This window comes from Camelus bactrianus, chromosome 5, assembly GCF_048773025.1.
Source record: "Camelus bactrianus isolate YW-2024 breed Bactrian camel chromosome 5, ASM4877302v1, whole genome shotgun sequence".
In the NCBI taxonomy this organism is placed as follows: Eukaryota; Metazoa; Chordata; class Mammalia; order Artiodactyla; family Camelidae; genus Camelus; species Camelus bactrianus.
Window position 1 is genome coordinate 17,628,886 of NC_133543.1, and position 22,088 is coordinate 17,650,973.

At 34.5% G+C, this 22,088-nt stretch overlaps 1 protein-coding gene across 6 annotated transcripts in view; it reads right to left on the reverse strand.

Annotated features, from left to right (window-relative positions):
• Window positions 1-22,088, reverse strand: part of EPB41L5 (erythrocyte membrane protein band 4.1 like 5) — a 102,969-nt gene that overhangs the window by 73,741 nt on the left and 7,140 nt on the right. For all 6 annotated transcript variants that reach the window (XM_074363511.1, XM_045516354.2, XM_074363512.1 and 3 more), the window contains exons 3-10: window positions 15,901-16,005; window positions 8,655-8,697; window positions 7,584-7,662; window positions 6,551-6,595; window positions 6,318-6,370; window positions 3,106-3,226; window positions 2,887-2,974; window positions 2,028-2,116 (exon numbers count right to left, since the gene is read on the reverse strand). In XM_074363511.1, the coding sequence (XP_074219612.1) occupies window positions 2,028-2,116; window positions 2,887-2,974; window positions 3,106-3,226; window positions 6,318-6,370; window positions 6,551-6,595; window positions 7,584-7,662; window positions 8,655-8,697; window positions 15,901-16,005 (623 nt within the window). The remainder of the gene's footprint in view (window positions 1-2,027; window positions 2,117-2,886; window positions 2,975-3,105; window positions 3,227-6,317; window positions 6,371-6,550; window positions 6,596-7,583; window positions 7,663-8,654; window positions 8,698-15,900; window positions 16,006-22,088) is intronic.

Here is a 22,088-nt window from a genome sequence, read left to right on the forward strand (position 1 = left end):
ATTTTTAAATATATCTTACCTAAAATACAATTATAAAATATAACTTGTTTATGAGAGCTGTACTAAATAAGTAAATAAATAAGTGTGATACGAGGGAAGAATGTAGCACTTAAGTGTAACAAATACATAATGCCTACTAAGTGTCACATACTCTAAGTGTTTTACATGTATTAATTCAACTGATTCTTGTAAGGCAGTACAAAAGATGCTTTATCTTTCTACCTAGGACATTCTTTGGCCATGAAGGATGTTCCATGTGCCCAGTGGACAAGCTGGAAATGTCAGAGAATTAACACTAAAGGGCTGGGTAAATACACAGCCCAGCTTTCTCACCCATCAAGGGACAATTATAAAGGTGTTACACTCGGGTCTCCCAGAGAGTCTCTAGGAGGGACCTTTGGATGCAAAAATAAATGAAATACGATCTTCAACTTTTTAAGGGAAAATAATTTTCAACTTAAAATTCCACTCTCAGCCCAATTATCAAGAAAGCGTAAGAGAAGAATAAACCATTTTAAGGCATTCAAGGATTCAAATAATTTACCTCATTCACCCTTTTCTTAGGCAGTTACTTGAAGGTATAAAACAGAAAAAACAAAGCAAAGAAAGAGGAAAATATGGAAAGAAGACACAGATTCCTGAGAAAAAAGGGAAAGGAAGTCCCAAGAAAAAAGCTGTAGAGCAGCCTGGAAGAGCAAACAGTTCCAACTGGAAAAGAATCATTTCATGCAACCTTTGAAAATGTGAAAAAACTTAAAACAAAGGCAAGTCACTTAAAAAGATGTGTGGGGTGCACAAGAGCTAAAAGTACTAGAGAAAAAAAAAAAAACTATACAGAAAGGAAATGTAATCCCAGTTTTGAGTTCAAGGATTTCACGGCTGATAAAGACAGGACCAGGAGATAGCAGTACTGCACGAGCTTTATTGATAGGTTTGCACAGGGTTGCGTAAGTGGGGACGTCCTTCATAGCAGGAGACCTTCCAGATAAAGTGGCAACAGGGCCACCACCTAGGAGGGGAGAAGAGTAAGGGAACTCCCAGGAGGGAGGACAATCAGAGAGGGGGCTTATGTGTCTAGGCAATGTCACTCAGCAGCACAGGAGAAGCCTCTGAGCCACAGAGCTCTGAAGGGCAGAAGTGGTTTGGGGTCTCTTACAGGTACAGGATTTGCTTTTCTATGGCTAACAAATGTGAAGTGCAGTTTGCAATGAGATACACACACCAGGCAGGTTCTAAATGGCTAAAACTAAACTTGCTGGGCTCTATTTAAAGCAACTGAATGTATAAGAATTTGAGGTTGGCACTGGCAGAGTTTGAGCTGACAGTCCTGGTATGCTGTGAAGAAGTAAACAGAGGGACCAATGTACAAGAGCCATCCTCAGCCCATGTATGTAACACCAGTACACCACTAAGCTCTACACAAAGACCTAATAATATAAACCAAGACACAATAGTATAAGTGTTATTTTCTAATTTTCAGCTTTTAGAAATGACCAGACAAAACCTGAAAAACTCAATTACAGTTATGAAATCCAAGTAATATTTTTGATGTAAAAGTAAATATAATTTAAAGTATGGACAATAGAAGTTGAGACACAGAAAGAGAAGCATAGCTTCAAAGTGGGGGTAAAAGTGCTAATATCTTCCTCTTACATAATAAGCAGTAGGGAGGAAAAAGACTGCAGAACAAGAAATACTAAAAACAGCGACATAACTACATGACGGGAGAGAGTGGCCATGTGAATGTTTAATACACATATAAAATATTTTTATTAAGGCATGTATTCTGACATAGCTTGAAAATAATGGAAAATACAACTAGAGGAGTTTTAAAAACTGCCTCACTGCCTTGGAGAGTAGAACTAAAGATGAATACAAGTATGACAGGAGAGAGGTGAAATTCATTTCTAAGCTTTTCAGAACTATTTGATTACCCATTCTATTTTATGCATTAACATCATATAAGTGCTTTAACTCATTCAAAAAACTATACAAAAATAATTATCTTTGACATTAAGTCTGCTTACCAAAAAAATAAGCCAATTTTGGTCTCTCCTTCAAAAACAAGGACTCCTGTTGGGGTTAGTCCCAAGCTATAATCATTCCCATCTCTAGCCTAATTTAAGGAGAGCAAAACGTGTTAGCTTTACTTGCATGAAACAGGTTTCACATTTTCACACAATTTAATTTTATTTTCACATTGAATTATTCTAATTATATACAGGCTAATACTAATACGTAAGGAGTTTTCAACAACTAAAACCACCAGAACCACATTCTCAGAAAAATTCACGCATATCTAGTTCACTGAAACACTTCGTTGAAAACAGGTAGTTCCACTGCCATGACAAAGCTTTCCAGATTCTTCCCATATTCTAGTCACTATTCAATTCACAAATTTTGAAAAAGACTGCCTTTCTGGGAAAATTTAGCTTCTTAAACCAAAAATGGCTTAAATCACTACACAAGCTATATTATACTACAGCTTATCAAAGTCCTCTCAAGAAACTTTTTCCAAATTGTCAACTTTACTTCTAAAATTATGTTCATTTTTACAGAGCCTACTCAGCTTACATGACATAAGGTGATATGAACAGGAATTTAAAGAATAAAAAGTGCTTTAAGAACTTAAAAAAAAAAAACTTAAAAGCACAGACACGCCTTTTTTGAGATTTTGGTTGTTTTTCTTCTTTCTTATGATAAACTTTTCTGTGATTCTCATCATTCAGTATTTAAACTCAATCATCATAACCATTTATTTACATCTTAAGTACCCAGTTTTAGCCCACGGAAACTCCATAATCTCCCTCATACTGAAAAATTCCATAGTTACCTTGAATCTTGAAGGAATCAATTTTTTAAAAAGCATCACAACACAGTGCTCACCTTGACCATATGCATATCAACCCCATACATTTCTAGCCATTTGGCTTTATTCAGATAATTGGTTTCAGCTTGTGCTGGTGTCTGACCTCTGAAATTTAAAAATAATCATTTTTAAGATAGTAAGAAATAATAAATGAGTTTTACATCAAGCATTGAGATAGAAGAAAACAAATACGAAACCACTATTATGATGTTAAAGTGTGATTAAATGTCAAGTACCTGTATTCCTTCCATTTCTCAAAAATAGCCAGCTCCATCTCTTCAGTCTGAATAGGCACAAACCTGAACTCAGATACAAGTTCAGGGCTATGCTCAGCAAGATCATAGTCACCAAGTTCAGCTACAAACATAATTTTAACAAAGTTATATTTTGTTAATAAGTCTACTTCCTGCTGAATCCTTCTTTAATACTAATTAGGAAAAATTGCTAAGAAGATTAGAAAGATTCTTTCTTAAACTACCAGGCATTCATAACACCCAGACCACTACCAAAAATAAATCTAGCTTAGACTCATGACTTATTGTCTGTACACACAAATCACGTATTTGTGGTTGGTACTGTATTTTCAGTTAAAAGTCTTTCTCTTAATTCAGTCATACCTTACAATGCTTAGCTTTTGAAAACCTCTTTTAGACTTCCATAGAGAAATACCTTCACATCTTATACTGAATAAACAAAAATATTTAGCAATCCTTAAAGAACAATTAGCTGGTATATTTTAAGAAGCTAATATGCACAGTATCTGACATCAAATATCACTGTAAGATATAAAACAAAGAAAAATTACTAAAAAGTACTTGGTGAAGGAAGGCAGCAGGAAAAGAACTGGACAATGCACATTTATGTACCCATCTGTGGTTATTTCTGGACTGGGTTTGGGGAAGGAGGGAAAAAAATGAATCTAATTTTCTATACTTTAGAAATATAAAATATTTCCTTTAAAATATTTCATTGTGATAAAAAAAAAACCAGCTGTGGAGAAAAAAGAATACATGAGAACTGCCTTGAGATAATCATAAAAATGATATTAACTTACTGTTTACTGAGCAACTACTCCACACACTAGACATATTACAGATATATTGTCATTTAACTTCACAACAACTTTGGAAAATATCACACCCACTTTACTGCTAAAGAAATTGCTCTTCTGTCTGGATCACAACCAAATTTGCTACATAATGTTGTTCAGGATATATACTAAAATGGTACAGAAAAACTGAACTTGAGTGTGAGAAAAGTGATAAAAATTATTCTGTTAAGATAGAAAATCATAAATGAGAAGCAAGGAGATCATTTTTTGAAGATAGGAATAATACTTCAGCAGATTTATTATTAAGGACCTTAATAATAAATAAGTAGGATTCAGTAAACTGTTATACATGGGACAAAAAAGATGCATAAGACATAGCATGAAGTTTGGAGGAATCATAAAAATAAGGGTGCCATGGATCAAGGAAAAAGCAGGAAAGATATTATTTTAGGGAAAAAATGTGGTAAGTAGGATTAAGAGATAATAGAGCCACATGCATTAATCAAACAATAAGTATTTAGTGGCATTACTCTGAGTGAGTGTTTTGTTAAATACACAAAAAGGTGTAAAAATCATTATTTTCAAGAAGCATATACTTTGGCTGTCATGAAACTTACACAATGAGGCACAGACAGAATACATGAAGCAATAAATGGTGGAACACAAATATTTAAAAGTACAGCTTTTCAGCAGATCTGAGAGTTTTAGAATTAACAACTCCACACAGCAATTAATAAAATGTAAAAAAATGTGCTTTCAAGAAGACGCATGCAATTACACACTTCTGATTATTACAATGCTAGGAGGCATAGCACTTCAAACTAGTATCTATTTGACATTCTGCAGATGAGAAAACATGTTTTAATCTGGAGACAGACTGCAATAGTAGATGGAGGCAGACATAACAATTTACACTAGTGGCACATTTTTGAAGTTCAGAAATTTCCTTCAGTTGAGAGATGTGATTAGGCAGGCTTACTGACCCTGGCTGATTAACAAGAGAAGGAAAGTGCCAGGCAGTTTAAAAACAAAAAACAAACAAACAAAAAAACACATTGTTTCTCTTATCCCGCAGCTGGCACCTTGATTCCAAGGACAAAGCCATACAAGACATTTTATGTTCCACAACTGCGGCATCAATTCCAAGGGCATACCCCAGTATCTCTTTGTTCCCTTTTTTCCTGCCAAAGTTTTTAAATTAGGGCTGAGCTCGGGAGGAAGGAGCCAGTAATAGAAGACTGGCGTCACGAGAAAGAAGATGATGGCAGAGCTTTCCAATAAAAGACCTCGTGGCTCGACGGGGGGCTGGAGCTGTCTTGAGCTGGTTGAAGGCTCTCTGCAGAAGTTTTTGGGGTGTTTTTTTTTTTTTTTTTTTTTTTTTTTTTTTGCTTTTTTCCCCTTCTTTCTCTGAGCAATAAAGCAGCTCTTTTTTTTCACTTTGTCCTTCTGCCTCTACTGACAATTCTGTCTCAATCAGCAGGTAAGGACCCACAAATTTGTGGAGGGGCTTGCCCACAGGTTTCATGGGCTTTCCAACTTGGGGGTTTCTCTATCCGCTAACACAGTCACCAGTCCTCTATCAACAGGAAAATATGCTTTCTAAAATAGGAGAAATACAAAATAAGCAAACTACTAGGCTTACCATGAAAACTTAAGTCTTATTATTATCCATACAATGGAAAATAAATACTACCGATTTAGAGAGATTGGGGATAATATGGAATCACCCAAAAAAAAAGCACAGAATTATTAATATCTTAATAATCATTAAATATTAATTTTATTCTAGTATATGCAGGTACTCCAATCAGAATATTTCTTTCCATCTTATAAATAAGGACTGAAATTATAATTTTCCTAAAATGTTCATTTTTCAGAAGAAAATATCTAGGTTTAACAGTACTTGATCAGTGTAACAAGGTACAAAAAAGCGAGTTTTTCTTTCATCTCATTTACCAGAAAGTGCTTTTTTTTTCAATTCTTAAAATAATCACCAGAAACTTTTAAATACATGCTAAATATTTCTTTCAAGTATTTCTTATTTTTAAGAATAAGACTAAAGAAAGCAACAATTTACTCATATACCATTCATTGTATTCTTTTTAAAGGAAAAAAATTAGCTGAGGGTCCAATCCTAACATTTATTGAATTATCAAGTAGACTACAATTTTTCTTTGAAAACACTATTAGATGGAAAAGGAGCAAATAAAGCGAAAAGGGAAGAAAAAGAAGGCAACGTTCCAAGACAAGTGAAAGTCAGAGTTGGATACTGATACAAGTTTATACAACAGTGGTGTTTCTTTTCTTGGACATCACTTTGAATCTTTTGAAATCCTTTAAACACACACATAGAAAAATTATGCGTTACTCTGAACAGTCAAGGTAAAACTTGCTTACCTTGCAAATTGTAAGCGGCCAACTGAACTGCTGTTTCAAAAGGACACTCTAACCTGAGACCAAAACACAAATTTGTTAGACAAGACAATTTCACAGCCTTTGTTTTATGATAAATGGAAATACATGCTTTATGTTGGACATTTCTTTTTCATAATTTATAACTATAAACTTATTTTTCAGAATCATTTTTCAACTAGTCAAGAAAATGTGGTTTACCTTAAACTAATACTCACTTTCCACTGAGAATATCTTGTTTTAACTGAAGAACAAATAAATACCTAAGAAAAGTAAAAGGTATAAATTATACAAATAGAATAATCTGCTGTGAAAAATAATCCTGCTGTCTAATTGGACAAGAAATATCCTTAATTATAGAATTTTACCCATAATAAAGTCTGTAAAGGAAAAAAGAATATGAAAAAGGAGGCAATAAACATCAGGAGGATGGTAGCATGTCCACATGATAGCAGCAAGGAATAGCAGGCCACAGAGTACTGTATAGCACCTTAAAAGAAAAGGTTTAAAATGAATTCCTGGCATTGAGCTCTGTGATCTGATTTAATCCTACTCTGACAACACAGCCACCTTATACATAAAGGGATACAGCTCTGTACATATGGATAATAACTACAATCTCATTCATTAGCAGAGTGTTCAAGAGGAAACCCTTCCAAAGAGACTCAGCAACTCAAGTTTTTACTTAATAAAAATAGTATGTGCTCATGAGTCACAGGTTTGTAACTGAGTTAGTGAATAAAGACGAAGGAGCCAAGACAAAATAAAAATATGTTTATAACATATTCAAAGTTATTCAAAACTATTCAAGCAAAGCCAAGATTTAACATTTTTCATTAATCAATGGCATTTCAATAGGTAAAGTCAGGAGCCAATTCGAAGTAATTCCCAGTGGCTAAAGACAGATCATTTGAATATCAATAAACATAATATGGTAATGTATTGAAACACATCAGTCCTGTTTAAAATCTGTGAGTTGATAATGACAGTTAAAAGAAAGAACTTCCTAGTGGATGCTAGAGAACTAATTCTTTATTTTGAAAACTGGTAAACAAAGAAAAAAAAATCCTGCACTTAAAATAATACTGTCCTAAAATGAAATTCTTTTGTCTGATGTCTTATTACCAGAGGCAAAGTAACCATTTTTAGCTGTTTGTAAACTAGAAAGAATTATAAAGACAATCTTCCAACATCTTCAGCTAGCCTGACCAAAACTTTACTCTTGTACACAACTCTAGATAATGGTCTTACCGGGTTAGCTCTTCACGAAGATTATTTGGTTCTGAGGAATAAAACTTAACTCGAAGATGCAGACAATAGGGTGAACCAACTGCCATTTGGGGAAAGAAGAAAAAAAGGCTTTAATTTTTTAAATACAGCTATTTAAATAGTAAGAATTTTCAGCCAGTAAATTTGTCAAAAATCTACTGAAGTGGACAGAAGGTAACAGATTACTGTGGCAATAGTTCAGGTTACACTGTGGGCTTGATTAAACCCAACACCACAAGAGTAATCAATAGATGTTTTAAATGTGCCAGCCATCATATCCTACTACCAGTCATCTGTCCTCCTGAGAACAGACAGCTCCAGATTAATTCTAACAGTATAGGGCCAAATATATCAAATAAAATAAAAGTCTTGACTATGCACTCTAACAGCCCTAAAAATCCACAGAGCTGTATTTCTTGCAGGCACGGAGGAATGCCTACCTTATTAATGGCACATGGCAAATCCTCCCACATACTTTCTAATTCACTTCCCCTACTTCACTAACCTCTATATTCTCAGTGGTCCCATTATTTTGTAAAGAAAAGAGTTGAGGTGCCCTGATATCTCTATTAACAGAAAACATGACAGATTATGGATCGGACACTGGTATTTTCCCCCTGACTATCACTAGGAATAATACTGACATTTTATGTGAATTGCTTCTTTTGATTCCTTAAAAAAAAAAATTTACAGTCTTAAAGGTCTTGAAAGATTTTCTAGAGTAAGGCAGGTGCCAAACAGGAAAATCCTAACGAAAGTAATTACTACATAAAAGTTAAGCATCTCATGGAAACTCAATCTCATTTGCAAACTGCAAGCCTTTTCCTGGGTACAAACTAAAGGCACTTGAATCCAGATTACCATCAACTGTGTATAATTTAAGAGATGGGTCAGTATATCAGATTGAAATTATTTTTAGAAAGTAGAAATGCTAAGAAACTCATCTGAAATGTGATTTCTTATGTCTTTAACTATTAGAAATCAGAAGTTTAATAATATACAATTATATATAATTGGATTTCCACTTTTTTCCACGATTTTTTCAATACTTACTTTTTACTTGCTTTTTGATGCTCTTTGTACCATCCAACCAATGCTAAAAATAAAAACAAAGTTAGCTGTTAAGCAGATGAGAGAACTTAACATTTTAATTATTAAAGTTAATTTTCATCATGCGTTTGCTTATAACCATAAGGAAATATTTCATAAGAGAAAAATAAAAGTGAGATTGAAAATTCGGGGGAAGGGGGTTAACCTGCCCAGACTCTACAGCAAGCTTACGATATATATGAATATAATAAAAAGACCTAAAACCAGACATATGACTTCTTAAAACATTTCCTCTGCTCTCTTAGTAACCAGGATGATATTCTAAATTCTGGCCTTAGTTTTTCTCACTGTTCCCCAAAAGATAAGTCTCAAAAATGGTACAATCAGACAGAAGAAAAGTATCCTCATATTCTAGTGCTTGGTTCATTCTTGTAATTAAAAAGGTGAGATTTATTAACCGGTCATGACCCCAAATTTGGTGAAAAAATGTCACTCATATTTTACAAAACAGATACTACGCAAAGTAGTAGTCTTTGAAAGAGCCTGCACAATAAAATTAAACTCTTTGTCATAACCAAGCCCCTATCCATTAAAATAAGCGGTCTTTCCTCCTTTGCTTTACAAATAAAAAATGGTAACATTGTGATTAGCAGACTTCTGGTTTCAAGAGTAACAGACTTTTTTTTTTTTTTTTTTTGAGTTATAGTCAGTTTAAAATGTTGTGACAATTTAAGAGTAATAGACTTTTGATTTCTGTAACCTCTTCACTCTGAAACACAAACAGACCTAAGAACCAATTCCAGAGACGTCCACTGATAAACCATTCCCAGCTCACTTCTCATTATTAATCCCTTTACACCACCAAGCTCTAACAGGGACAGGATGCACTCATCCCACTAAGATACACATGACTGTGTTCTATTCAGCATGCTTACAATTCCAAGCACCCTACAGGAAAGGAGTGCTCTTGTGCTAGCTAGTTCACAGAGCAAAGGAATCCAGTCTCAGAAATCCAGATAGGCAAAGAGTGGATAAACAAGGCCGCATTGTTAAAAGACTTGTAACCATCTGCTTTTCTTGCCAATTATTTGCCTAGCCTCTTCTCCCTATTCTCTGCCAAGATCCAAAAGTGAAATTCATAGAACCACCAGTTTGTTGGCAAAGTAACTCTGGCACGTCGAAATACGATGGTCAATAAACAATTCAAAAGGCAATTAAACACTGCATGATATTTTTCTGGATCCATATGTGTAGGCTACTTAGCCATCTTTCGTCTTTCAGTAAATTCAGGTGGATACCCACTTTTAAGCATATTTCAATCTAGCAAGTGTTCAGTTTTACACATCCATCCATTAATATAATGCTAAGCCAGCCAATAAGCAGAACATAGTTCAACCTATCAGCTGAAAATACTTCACCTAGGACAGTGTAAAGTGCATCCATCAGGCCAAGCCCAGAAATCTAATATTCAAAAATCAAAGACTTAACTGTGCAAAATACTACTACAGCCTAATGCTAATCACATACTGGGTATGAGATAAAATTTGCTTATGTGCCCTAGACTGTTTTCTCCACACAATCATGGATCTGGGAGTCGCTCTATCTTGAGGTTCCATCTATTAGACTGCAATGAATTAATAAGCGAATGGCTGGTCACCTGGGCAGTCTCACATAACCTCAGTTGGGGGGACTCTCATATACCATAATGAGTACAAATGAGCACAAACCTTCCAGGAGGCAATTTAATTGTGCCTTAAAAATAACCATGTGTCTTTGACTCAGCAATTCTACATTCAGAAATCATTATGGATGATTTAACCCACAAGGAATTATATCAGAAAATAAAGACAATCTATATATCCAACAATAGTGAATTGGTTAAATAAAGTATTTCAATATGATACAACAATGCAACAATTAAAAAGAATGAAAGCAAAAACTCTTAGGAATCTGGAAAATCATAATACATTGTTAAAATTCTAAAAGGCAGATTACAACATGTTTTAAGTTGTTTTATCAAAATTGTAGAAATTTATACAGCTGACCCTTAAACAACAAGGGTTTGAACTATACAAGGATTTTTCTCACTAAACACACACTACAGTACTACACAATCTTTGGCTGGTTGAATTCACAGATGCAGAACCTTTTATACAGAGGGTTGACTTAGAAAAGTTAGTCACGCGGATTTTCAACTGTCAGTATGCCTAACCCCCACATTGTTCATGGGTCAACTGTGTACACAAACGTGCCTTTTCTTTTGGACTGAGACAAAATCTGTAACAAAACAGTAACAGAGGTGTCATCTCTAGGTGGTTGAGACGGCTGCGATAATTTTTCTTTGTGCTTTCCTATATTATCAGCTTACTCAGCACATTATTACTTAAAACAGTAATTATAGATCCCTTATTTTAGTATTTTATATAAGTAATATATTCATACGGCTTAATTTTTTTTTTTGCAGTATTAAAAGGTATATGGTCAACAGTCCCCTCAACCCCTGAAATATCCCCATACAGCCAATTTCTATCACCACAAACACTACTCCCCTCTGGATGTTATTGTTTTCTGATTCCTTCCAGAGTTTTCAAACATAAAAGGAAAAAAAAAACTGCATGTGTTGGCAAAGAATAAAGAAATTAACAATGGACTGAAAATCAAGAAGCTAAATATAAATTTTGACAGAATGAATTTTAAGGAATATTGAGAAGGAAACATTAATCTAAGATAGATCATTTACTATTTCAAGAACCTAAAGTCTTTTTTAGACAGTTACAAATTTCCAGTTTAAGAATATTTAAGGCTAGTCTCATAAATGTACCTTTAATCTCTAATTTGCATCCTACTCTTCTGAGAAGCACACTAAACATACAATCATCCTGGTAAGAAAAGGACCACAGTTTTCTTCCAAGTAGGCATTTTAGTCCCTTTTCTACCTGCATGTAATAGCTTCTACACTGCCCTCCTTTAAGACAGCCCAAAACTCAGATAAAGATTCAAGCAAATTTTAAAGTTAAATTTAGGAGCTGGGGGAGTTCCTGGTGATGTTCTTCTGGGGAAGGTCTGAGTTCATGTTTGCATACTCTCAAGTCTGTTTTCTTTCATCTCCTCCACATTCCAAACCTAGGGACTGGAAAATTCAGAGCTCAGAGACAGGCACTGATAGTATTTTCCTTGAATCAGGGTCTTCAGGAGTTGAGTTTAAATTACAACAGAAGATAAAGGTGAGAACATGCAGATACAGATTTTTGGATGAATAATGTGAAACTAATATGGTTCTTTCCTCATGTACCATAAAAAGGAAACAAATTCCTTCTAATTTCCTACTTTTAAAGTTTGGTTGGTAAACTTAGAATTCAAAGGAAAACTGTTCCATTCTGTTGAACTAGGCATGAAAGAACAATTACGTATGTGCGTGTCTTAAAATATAAATAACATACAATCACAAACGTCACAGCCATCACGAAACCAAACAAAGAATCACCTAGGGAGATTCCAAAACACTAACATACACACACCCTTATCCCAGTCCTTATAGCCAAACAGTCTGTAAACAGCTCTTCAAATGAATGATCCCCAATTTCCAACCACCCACATGGCTCTACTAAAGAAATGCACCAACACTTTTGCCAGAGAGCAAAGAACTTAATGCAGAGAAATGTTAATCATTTTTCGAAACAATTGCCTGTGCAAAAAATAGTTCACCTGTGAGGAGTAGAGGCTTATGCTCTGAATCAAAGGATTTTTTTAAAGCAAATTTTAACATTTTTAACAATTAACAAATGTTGAAAATCTATGCCATGAAAACAGAAGATCACTACATTGCACTGCTGTAATCTAACTGAAAACACTTCAATTTACTCTAGATTCTTATTCTATCTAGGTAATTACTTTTGGCATTAAAAGTCTGTGTTACAAGACATTCCAAATGAAGACTTAGATGAGCCATTAAAATATATTTTCCACTATACCTTTCTGTGTATTATTAATACAATTTCTTAGGATCCTAAAAAAGTCAAATTTATAATGGAAATGTAGGTGATTTAGGTAGGTTATATATTCACTCTCTGGACATAGAGCACATAATCTATTTTGGAAATACACTTTTTGTAAACAGTTCATCCTTGTTTAGCAAATATCTGTACCTGTGTGTGTGTGTCACAATACAGAATATATACATATGTATATTTAACAAAAATATTGTTCCCAGTACCTCCACCAAGAAATAAATAAAATAAATAAATCTACTTTCCCCGCCCCCCCAAAATTTTCTTAGCATGCATGACATCCTGGGTTCAATTCTCAGTACCTCCACCAAGAAATAAATAAAATAAATACAGGAATAGAAGAGGTCTTCTTCAAAATGATAAAGGGCATCTATAAAAATCCCAAAGGTAACATCATATTTGATGGTGAAAGATTGAACATTTTCTCCCTAAAATCAAGAATAAGACAAGAAGGTCCACCCTCACCACCTCTATTTAACATCTTACTATATGTTCTAGTGAGAGCACTTAGGCAAGTAAAAGAGATAGGAGAAAAGAAAAAGATAAAAGGCATTCAGATTAAAAAGGAAGAAGTAGAACTATCCCTTTTTGTAGATGACATAATCTTACGCATAAAACATGTAAAAACTAGTAAGTTCAGCAAAGTTGCAAGATACAAGATACACATACAAAAATGAACTCTATATACTAGAATCCAAACAAAATCCAAAAATGATAATAAGAAAACAATCATAGGTACAATAGTATCAAAGGATTAAAATGCCTGTGAATAAGTTAAACGAAGGAGGTGAAAGACATATAAGCTGAAACTATAAAACATTATTTTAAGAAATATAAAGACTTAATAAATGGAAAGATGGTCCATGCTCATGGATAAGACTTATCATTAAGATGGCAGTACTTCCCAAATGGATATACAGATTCAAGACAATTCTGGTGAAAATTCCAATTGCTTTCTTGGCAGATACGGACAAGCTAATCCTAAAATGTATATGGAAATACGAGTGACCCAAAAAAGCTGAAACAATCTTAAAACTGAAGAATGAAATTGAAGGGCTCACACTTTTCAATTTCGAACTTACTATAACACTTTTCAATTCCAAACTTACCATAAAGGTACAGTAACCAAGACAATGTGGTGCTGGCATAAGGATCAACACATAGGTGAATGGAACACAATAGAGAACCCAGAAACACACCCATGTATCTATGCTCAAATGACTTTCAATAAGCATGATAAGACCATTCAATGGGGAAAGAATCATCTTTTCAACAAATGGTGTTAGGACCACTAGGTATCAGAAGTCTGAACCTTACAGCATATACAAAAATTAACTCCAAATGGATGAAGAAGAAAACATGTGTAAATCTTTGTGACCATGGAATAGGCAACAGTTTTATAAATATGACTAAAACCATAACTAAAGGAAAAGTAGAAAAATAAAACTTAATCAAAATTAAAAACTTTTGTGCAAAGGACACTATCAAGGAAATAAAAAGACAAACTACAGAATGGGAGAAAATATTCACAAATCATGCATCTGAGAAGGGTCTAGTATCCTCCCAAAATAAAAACTCTTAAAACTCAACAATAAAGAAGAAATAACCCAGTTTTAAAGTGGGTAAAGAATCTGAATAGACAACTGTCCAAAAAAGATATACAAATGACAAATAAGTACATGGAAAGATGCTCACACCTTTTCTATTAGGGAAGTGCAAATCAATATAACAACTAATACAGTTAGAATCAAAAAGCAGCAGCTATGGGAAATAATTTTTCAAATTTGTTCATGTATACGTGTGCGCATAAATTTACATTTTTAAATATCGAAAAATTCAGTTATACTGTTTTGTAACCCTTCTTATTTTTACATGATTCATGTCAATTAGTATACTTTAAAATACCACCATTTTTAATGAGCTGCAGGTATTCCATTGCAAGGCTGTACCAAAAATAACCTAACCAATAACCTGTACCTAAGTCTTCATGCTTAATTTTTTTAAATGGAGAGGAGTTGGCAATCAAGAAAACAACTGCAGCTAACATTATTAACAGCTGTAAATTTAGCCAAGATGCTCTATAAAATCAGTCTAGGAGTTCATCTCCAAGTGATGTGAGTTTTGTAAAGTGTCTTATAGAGGTATTCCAGTTAATTAATCACACCAAAACTACTCCCACATACCTACTCCAAAAGGAACCTGAGAATTCTTATTATATATACTGTTCATATGGGTCCTAAACACTGCATTTATTGTGTTACTAAATACACACACATGCCCCATCAGCTTTCCAGAAAATAAGGCTTAATGTCCTGGTATCTTCATCTCTGCTCCGCGCCTCTCCCTGCTACTGTAAGTGCCCTGTTTCAGGCTTTTTTTTTTTTTTTTTAACATTTTTTTTGATTTATAATCGTTTTACAATGTGTCAAATTCCAGTGTAGAGTGTTTCAGGCTGTAATACTACTTTTCTCTCCAAAGTATTTGCACTAACTCTCTCTGACTTTAATCCCTGCCTGCTCCAAATAATCCTACACAGTATTTCTACGTAAAACTTCCTAAAGCAAAATATAACCTCCCTGCTTGAAAAATTCCTAATCTCGATTACCAGAGAATAGTGCCAATCTATTACTAACACTTTGGCATTCAGTTTAGATGATATGGCCACTAATCCACCTTCTAATCTTAATTTACTACTTACTCTCTTTCAAATACCCTCCAGTCACATCCTACTAAAGTACTCAATTCTTTGAAAAAGTCTCCAACTTCCTACCATATTACATATGCTGTTATCTCATCTGAAATGCACAAGTCAAACAAAGAACATCTATCTACAGATACAGAATCACAGATCTGGAAGGGATATTAGGGATATCTTAGGCCATTCACCTTAAATTGCAAATTAGAAACTCCTCTATCACTTACCAAGAGCCCACAAAACTCCCATCCTAGCATTCTCTTACTTGCACAGTGTTAACTCTAGTGTGCCCAAGAATCAATCCAGTGGTCAAGATTTCAAAGCCTCATCCGCAAAGATTTATGCTCTAGTAATTTGGGTTAGGGCCAGAACTCACTTTAAAAAAAAAAAAAGCACCTCGGGTTATTCTGAAGCACAGGGTCAAAGCTTCAGACCATAGTAAGAAAATTACACAAAAAAAGAACACATTAAGGACAAATAGTTTTGTAGCATTTAGCACATCATCTGAAATTTTCCATTTCGGAGCCTCCAAAAAACAGCTACTCACTGCTACTTGTGCCGAGTCCATAAATCTCAGTCCAAAATAGTCGCTTTCAATAAGGTCCAAGTGGTACATAATCTGATCAAACAGTTCTTGTCCTTTGGCTTTTTTCTGAAATGGCAAGAAAATAAACCAGTAAGTGGCTTATAAGATTAACATATTTTTAATTATACAAGATCTCTTAAAAAAAATTACTTGCAATACCAAAAGTATTACCTTGTAGCAGGTAATCGGTAAGATACCACGATTTTCCAATAAATCATTTAAGGCCAAAAAGAGAATTTGTGATCTACTATGTGCTTTCCTGGAGAATGTTACTTCCTATCAATCAACAAATATTACTTTCTATCTAAACTGTGTGCAAGGAGAGACTCTTATCTTGACAATTTTTAGAGTCCCTACTTTAAAGGAGCTTTATAATGTAACTGGAAAGAAAAGAAGAAAACTTAGAACACCTAAGTACAAGTCATACTGAACTATTTGCCGACTGATTTTAGAGAAGAGTCACTGAGACTATAATAATCAGTGAAGACTTGAAGATCGGTCTTAAATTGGGAAAGAATCTAGGGCAGGGAACAGCAAAAACAGAAATGGAAGGTCATTATAAAATATTAGCTATATTCCCTGTGTTGTATAATATATCCTTATAGCTAATTTTATACCTTGTGGTTTGTACCTCTTACTCCCCTACCCCTATATTGCCCCCTCCCCACTGGTAACCACTAATTTGTTCTCTGTAACTGTGAGTCTGCTTCTTTTTTGTTATATTCACTAGTTTGTTTTATTTTTTTAGACTCAACATGTAAGTGATACATATATTATTTGTATTTCTTGGTCTGACTTATTTCACTTAGCATAATACCTTCCAAGTGCATCCATGTTGCTGCAAATGGCAATTGAAAATGATGCTACTATGAATACTGGGGTGCATGTATCTTTCTAAATTAGTGTTTTTGTTTCTTTCCCATTCCATACTCTCTCAAGGGTTTTTCATTTCATTATGCACTTAATAGTTTACAGGAAATATATGTTTTTGACATACCATCAATTCTATTCAACAATTACTGGACAGACACCTATTATGTATTAGCTGCTAGAGGTATATAGATAAATATGCTTATACTACTTGCCCTCAAGCAATCACAAAGTTCTTACTAAGAATAAAATTATATAAAACTAGCTTAAACACAATAAACATGAGTGCTATTCTTGCAGTATAAACAAAATGCTAAAGAAATGAGGATGAGTTAAGTTTGCCTGAAAGCAATGAAGGCCTCAGAAGAATTCATATTTGACATTCAGCCTGGAATAGTTAACAGAAATCTGTCACCTTAGGTAAAAACAAAATGAAGAAATACATAAAATCTTGACAGTCTACGGTGGGGTTGAGGAAAGAGACAGACTCAAGACAGACAAGAATCAGAAGACAAAGTGGCAGAAGTTGCCAATGTGATTCTTCCTAAAACTGCAGAACAGAATGTCACTCTCTGTCTTTAAAATCCTTCAATTATTTCTCTTCCTCTACAGATAAAAGTAGATTCCAAGGCATAAAACAGTCTTTCCTAACTGTTCCTTGCTTACTCTTACAGCCTTATCTCCTGTCCGTCCAGTATTTTTACCTGCTTATAATTTCCCCAGTAAGTCATACCTCTGAGCCTTAGCAAAATGCAATTCTTTCTGCTTAGAATGCCCTTTAGGTCGCTAATGAATTCTTGATTCTGACTTCAAGAATCAGTACATCTATGTTACTTTCAAAAAGCCACACAATGAATCCTCCTCCCTTTGTGCTACTTTGTACTTATAATTCTTATTAGTATAAACCCAATGCAAAGGTGGAGTTGTAAAATGGTCCACCATGTTTGGGCAAATAGTAAGAAGGTCCAGTGTGGCCAGAGTGTATAGAATATGAATATGGAATCACTGATTCCGAGGTCAGGATCTTATTCATTTTCATGTACCCTTTCCCCTCGCAGCCACTGAATATAAACCAAGTGAAAAAGGAAAAGTGAAAACATAGATCCACACAGCTCTGGCCCATTACAAATTCATTTTTCAGCTACATCTAGACCAGTGCTTACTACTTATATCCTTTTCTTTCCTAACAAATTAATCCAGGTCACCATCTCATTTAGACCCAATCCTCACTTCATATCCTCTTCTGTGGAAGATTAAGACTCAGAAGACAGCATCCTTCTATTAGCCTTTCATCTTTCTCAGCAAAAGATGGTATTCCTCCAAGAATGTTCCTCCTATCATCTCTATCTGTGTATATAAAACCAATTCCTGAGGAACATTTCCCCTATACATTTAAACAAACTCAGATCTACCCATCCAGCCATTCTCTAGCTGCTGTGTTACTTCCTTCTTCCTTTTACTGCCAAATCTCATGGCAATCCTCCATTTTCCCTTTATGCATTCCCTCCAACAACCAAACAATATTTATTTAGCACTTGCTAGGCATAAGGGACTATAAGAGCTCAAATATGTTTGTTCCCAATAATTCTTTTAAACCCTCTGACAGACAGCTTCCAAGCACATTCCACTAAAGCTTTTTTCCCCACTTCATTCTTTTACTCCTTCTCCCCAGGAGAGTTGATTACCCTCTCATGATCTTCTACACAATCAATATAACTCCCACACCAAACCATATTTTACTCATTTCTAATCTTCATTCTCTCCCCTCCCATGTCCATGTACAAAGTATTTCTCCCACAGCAAACTTACAGCCACTACTGGTGTGCAGCCTTTGTTACTTGTGCCTTTATCCCTGTACAATCTCTAGGCTTGCTTTTTTTCCCCCTGTAATGAGTCAAGCATATCATCTCTAAATTAAACCTGTATGTAATTTTTGTTTAACTACTAAAAAACCTTAAGTGGGATAAAACACAAGTATACAAAAATCCATACATTCTTTTTCTTAAACAGCTTTGAGATATAAATCACATACCATACCATTCACCCATTAAAAGTATGCAATTCAAAGGTATTACATTCACAAATATGTACAACTATCACTTCAATTTTAGAACACTTTCATCGCCTCAAAAAGAAACCTCATATCTTTTTGCTATTGGCCCCAACCACCCTTCACACTATCCTCTCTCTCCCCATCCATCTGCCCTAATCAACCTCTACTCTACTTCCCCACCCCCCAGAGATTTCTCTATCCTGGACTCTTATGTGAATGGAATCATAGAATATGTGGTCTTTTGTGACTGGCTTCTTTCATCTAGTATAATGTTTTCAAAGTTTATCCATGCAGCATGTAACAGTACCATTTCCTTTATGGTCAAGTAGTATTCCCTTACATGGATATAACACATTTATGCAATCATCTGCTGACAGACATCTAAGTTGTTTATATTTTTGGCTATTAAGAATAATGCTGCTGCAGTTCCAGAACCAGCATCCTCACATCCACTAGCCAGGCCACCTTCCCTGTTTAGTCTCCACCCGAGTTCTGCAGTGCCCTTCTTCAAGCTTCTAGCATCTTCTTTGTTCTCCCAGCCGTAGGCATGGTAGCTTCTCTAGACACTACCTTCATGTTACTTTCATGACTCCTTTTCAGTTTTTTCATCCAATTCCTTATGTTTTTGCTTTTGAAATGACTGGTGTGATTTCTGGCCTTTACTGATACAATGGATCTGAATGTTATAAACATTAAGTATAACAATAATTCTTCATAGTGCAATTAGGTGGACATTGAGTGCTGGAATTGTGAATGGCTTTATTTTGATAAACTTATCTAGTAAGATTTAAATAAATTTTCAACAAATTAAAGTACAATTTTATTTAAATACTTATAAAATTTTTATATTGATGAATTATGATTTGTATTGTGCCTTTTACTTTTAATAAAATTTTTTTACTCCTTTAAAAAAAAATAATGCTGCTATGAACATCTGCGTACAAGTTTTTGTGTAAACATGTTTCCAATTCTCTTGGACATATACCTAGAAGTGGAATTGCTGGATAACATGGTAACTAGGTTTAATCATTTAAGGATCTGCCAGACTGTCTTCAAAAGCAGCTGGACTACTTTACATTCCTGCTAAAAAATGTAAGAGGATTCAGGTTTCCTCACATCCTTACCAACACTTGATATTATCTGGCATTTTTATTCTAGCTTTTATAGTTGGTGTGAAGTAGTATCTCATGGTTTTTATTTGTATTTTTCTGATGACTAATGATGACAAGCACTACATGTGCTTATTGGTCATTTGCATATCCTATTGAGAGAAATGTCTGTTCAGATTCTTTGCCCATTTTTAAATTGGGTCATTTGTCTTTTTATTATTGGGTTCTAACAGTTCTTTACATATTCTAGGTATTTATCAGATACATATTTGCAAATACTCTCTCTCATTCTAGGAATCTTTTCACTCTCTTGATGCTGTCCTCTGAGGCACAAAAGGTTGTAATTTTGATAAAGTCCAATTTATTTGTTCTTTTGTTGTTCACGTTTTTGGTGTCATATCTAAGAAACTAGTATCAAATCCAACGTGATGAAGACTTACCCCTGTATTTTCTTCTAAAAGTTTTACAGTCTTATGTTTAGGACTTTGATCCATTTTGAGTTAATTTTTCTACACGGTACATGTTAAGGTTCCAACTTCATTTCTTCTGCATGTGGCTATCCAGTTTGAGCACCACTTATTGAAAAGATTATTCTTTCTCTCATTGAATAGTTTGGGAACCTTGTCAAAAATCAACTGACCACAGACGTATAGGTTTATTTCTGGGTTCTCTATTCTGTTCCATTGGTCTATGTGTCTAACCTTGCTCCAGCAAAGCACACCATCTAGATTACTACTGCTTGATAGTAAGTCAAAACTGGGAAGTATGAGTCCTACTACTTTGTTCTTTTTCAACATTGTCTTGGCTCTTCTGGGTGCCTTGAAATTCCACATAAGTTTTAAAATCAGCTTGTCAATTTCTACAAATAAGTCAGCTGATATTCTGGTGGGATTATGTTGAATCTGTAAATCAGTTTTGAATGTATTGTCATCTTAACACTGCACTGTTAAGACCTTTAATTTGTGAACATGGGATTTTTTTTCATTTATTTGAAGGTGTAATGGTCTATACAATTTAAGGACTTGGGCATCCATATCAGCAAAGTAAGTATATAAAAATTGTTATCTAATGGTTAATCAACTATTACCTATTAATTTAAAACTTAAAACAGAGAAATGTAAATAAAACCATGAGATACTACTTCACACCAACTATGAATGCTAAAATAAAAATGCCAGATAATATCAAGTGTTGGTAAGATGCAGAGTTTTACGATAAAGGCTATTTACTAAACAACAGTAAGCTCATAAATCAAAGGAATTATTATGGCATTTCCAAAGAGAAAATTAAAGTCAGATAATTAGAAATTTCTACCTGCTGCCTTTATCATTTACTGAAAGACATTCTTACTATACTAGGTCCCTAAAAAAAAGGAAGTAGAAGGTATTCAAATCCCTCCCCCTATTGTGAGAAGAACAGAAAAAAAAAATGACCATTACAACTAGTACATATTAATTTGAAGTGTACAGATTTAAACTTCTTTACTTAATTACAGGTAATCCCTTACACATTGCCTGGGCAATCACCTTAATTCTACGCGCTTGCTATGATCAATAGTGACTAATCCTAATGGGAAGTAAGCATGTGCACCAATTTCCAAGAACAATCTAAATCTTCTTTCAGAATCATACTAGACTAGTTGAGAAGCTAAATCAAAAAAAGAGAAAATCTTTTCTCCCTAGAAATTATCATTCCTCTGGCCTATTTTCTTTAGTAAGACAGTTTAGCTGGAAGGCAGGGAGAGCGGGCAGTGGCCATTTTATATCCACGCACACATCTAGCATTAGTTTACTAACTCTAGGATTTCACCTGCAGAGTTGAAAAGGCAATTGTTCTAGTTCCACATAGACTCTAACCTAAAACTCTTGGTTTTTTCACTGCAGTTGTCTGCATAAGAGGGTAGCTAACATTTCTGCCCTTGATCAAGCATCACACACACACTTTCTGAGCATACCAAGCAAAGGAAACCGACCTGTACCAGTCACCAGCCATTTAAAACCTAGTGCTGCTTTCTCCTCCACACTACACTGCCGTTTCAGAAAACTTCTTTTCAAATTCTACTTTCCTGGTTATCAGCCTCTCTATCAATAACCCAGAGACTTCCTACTTCAAACATT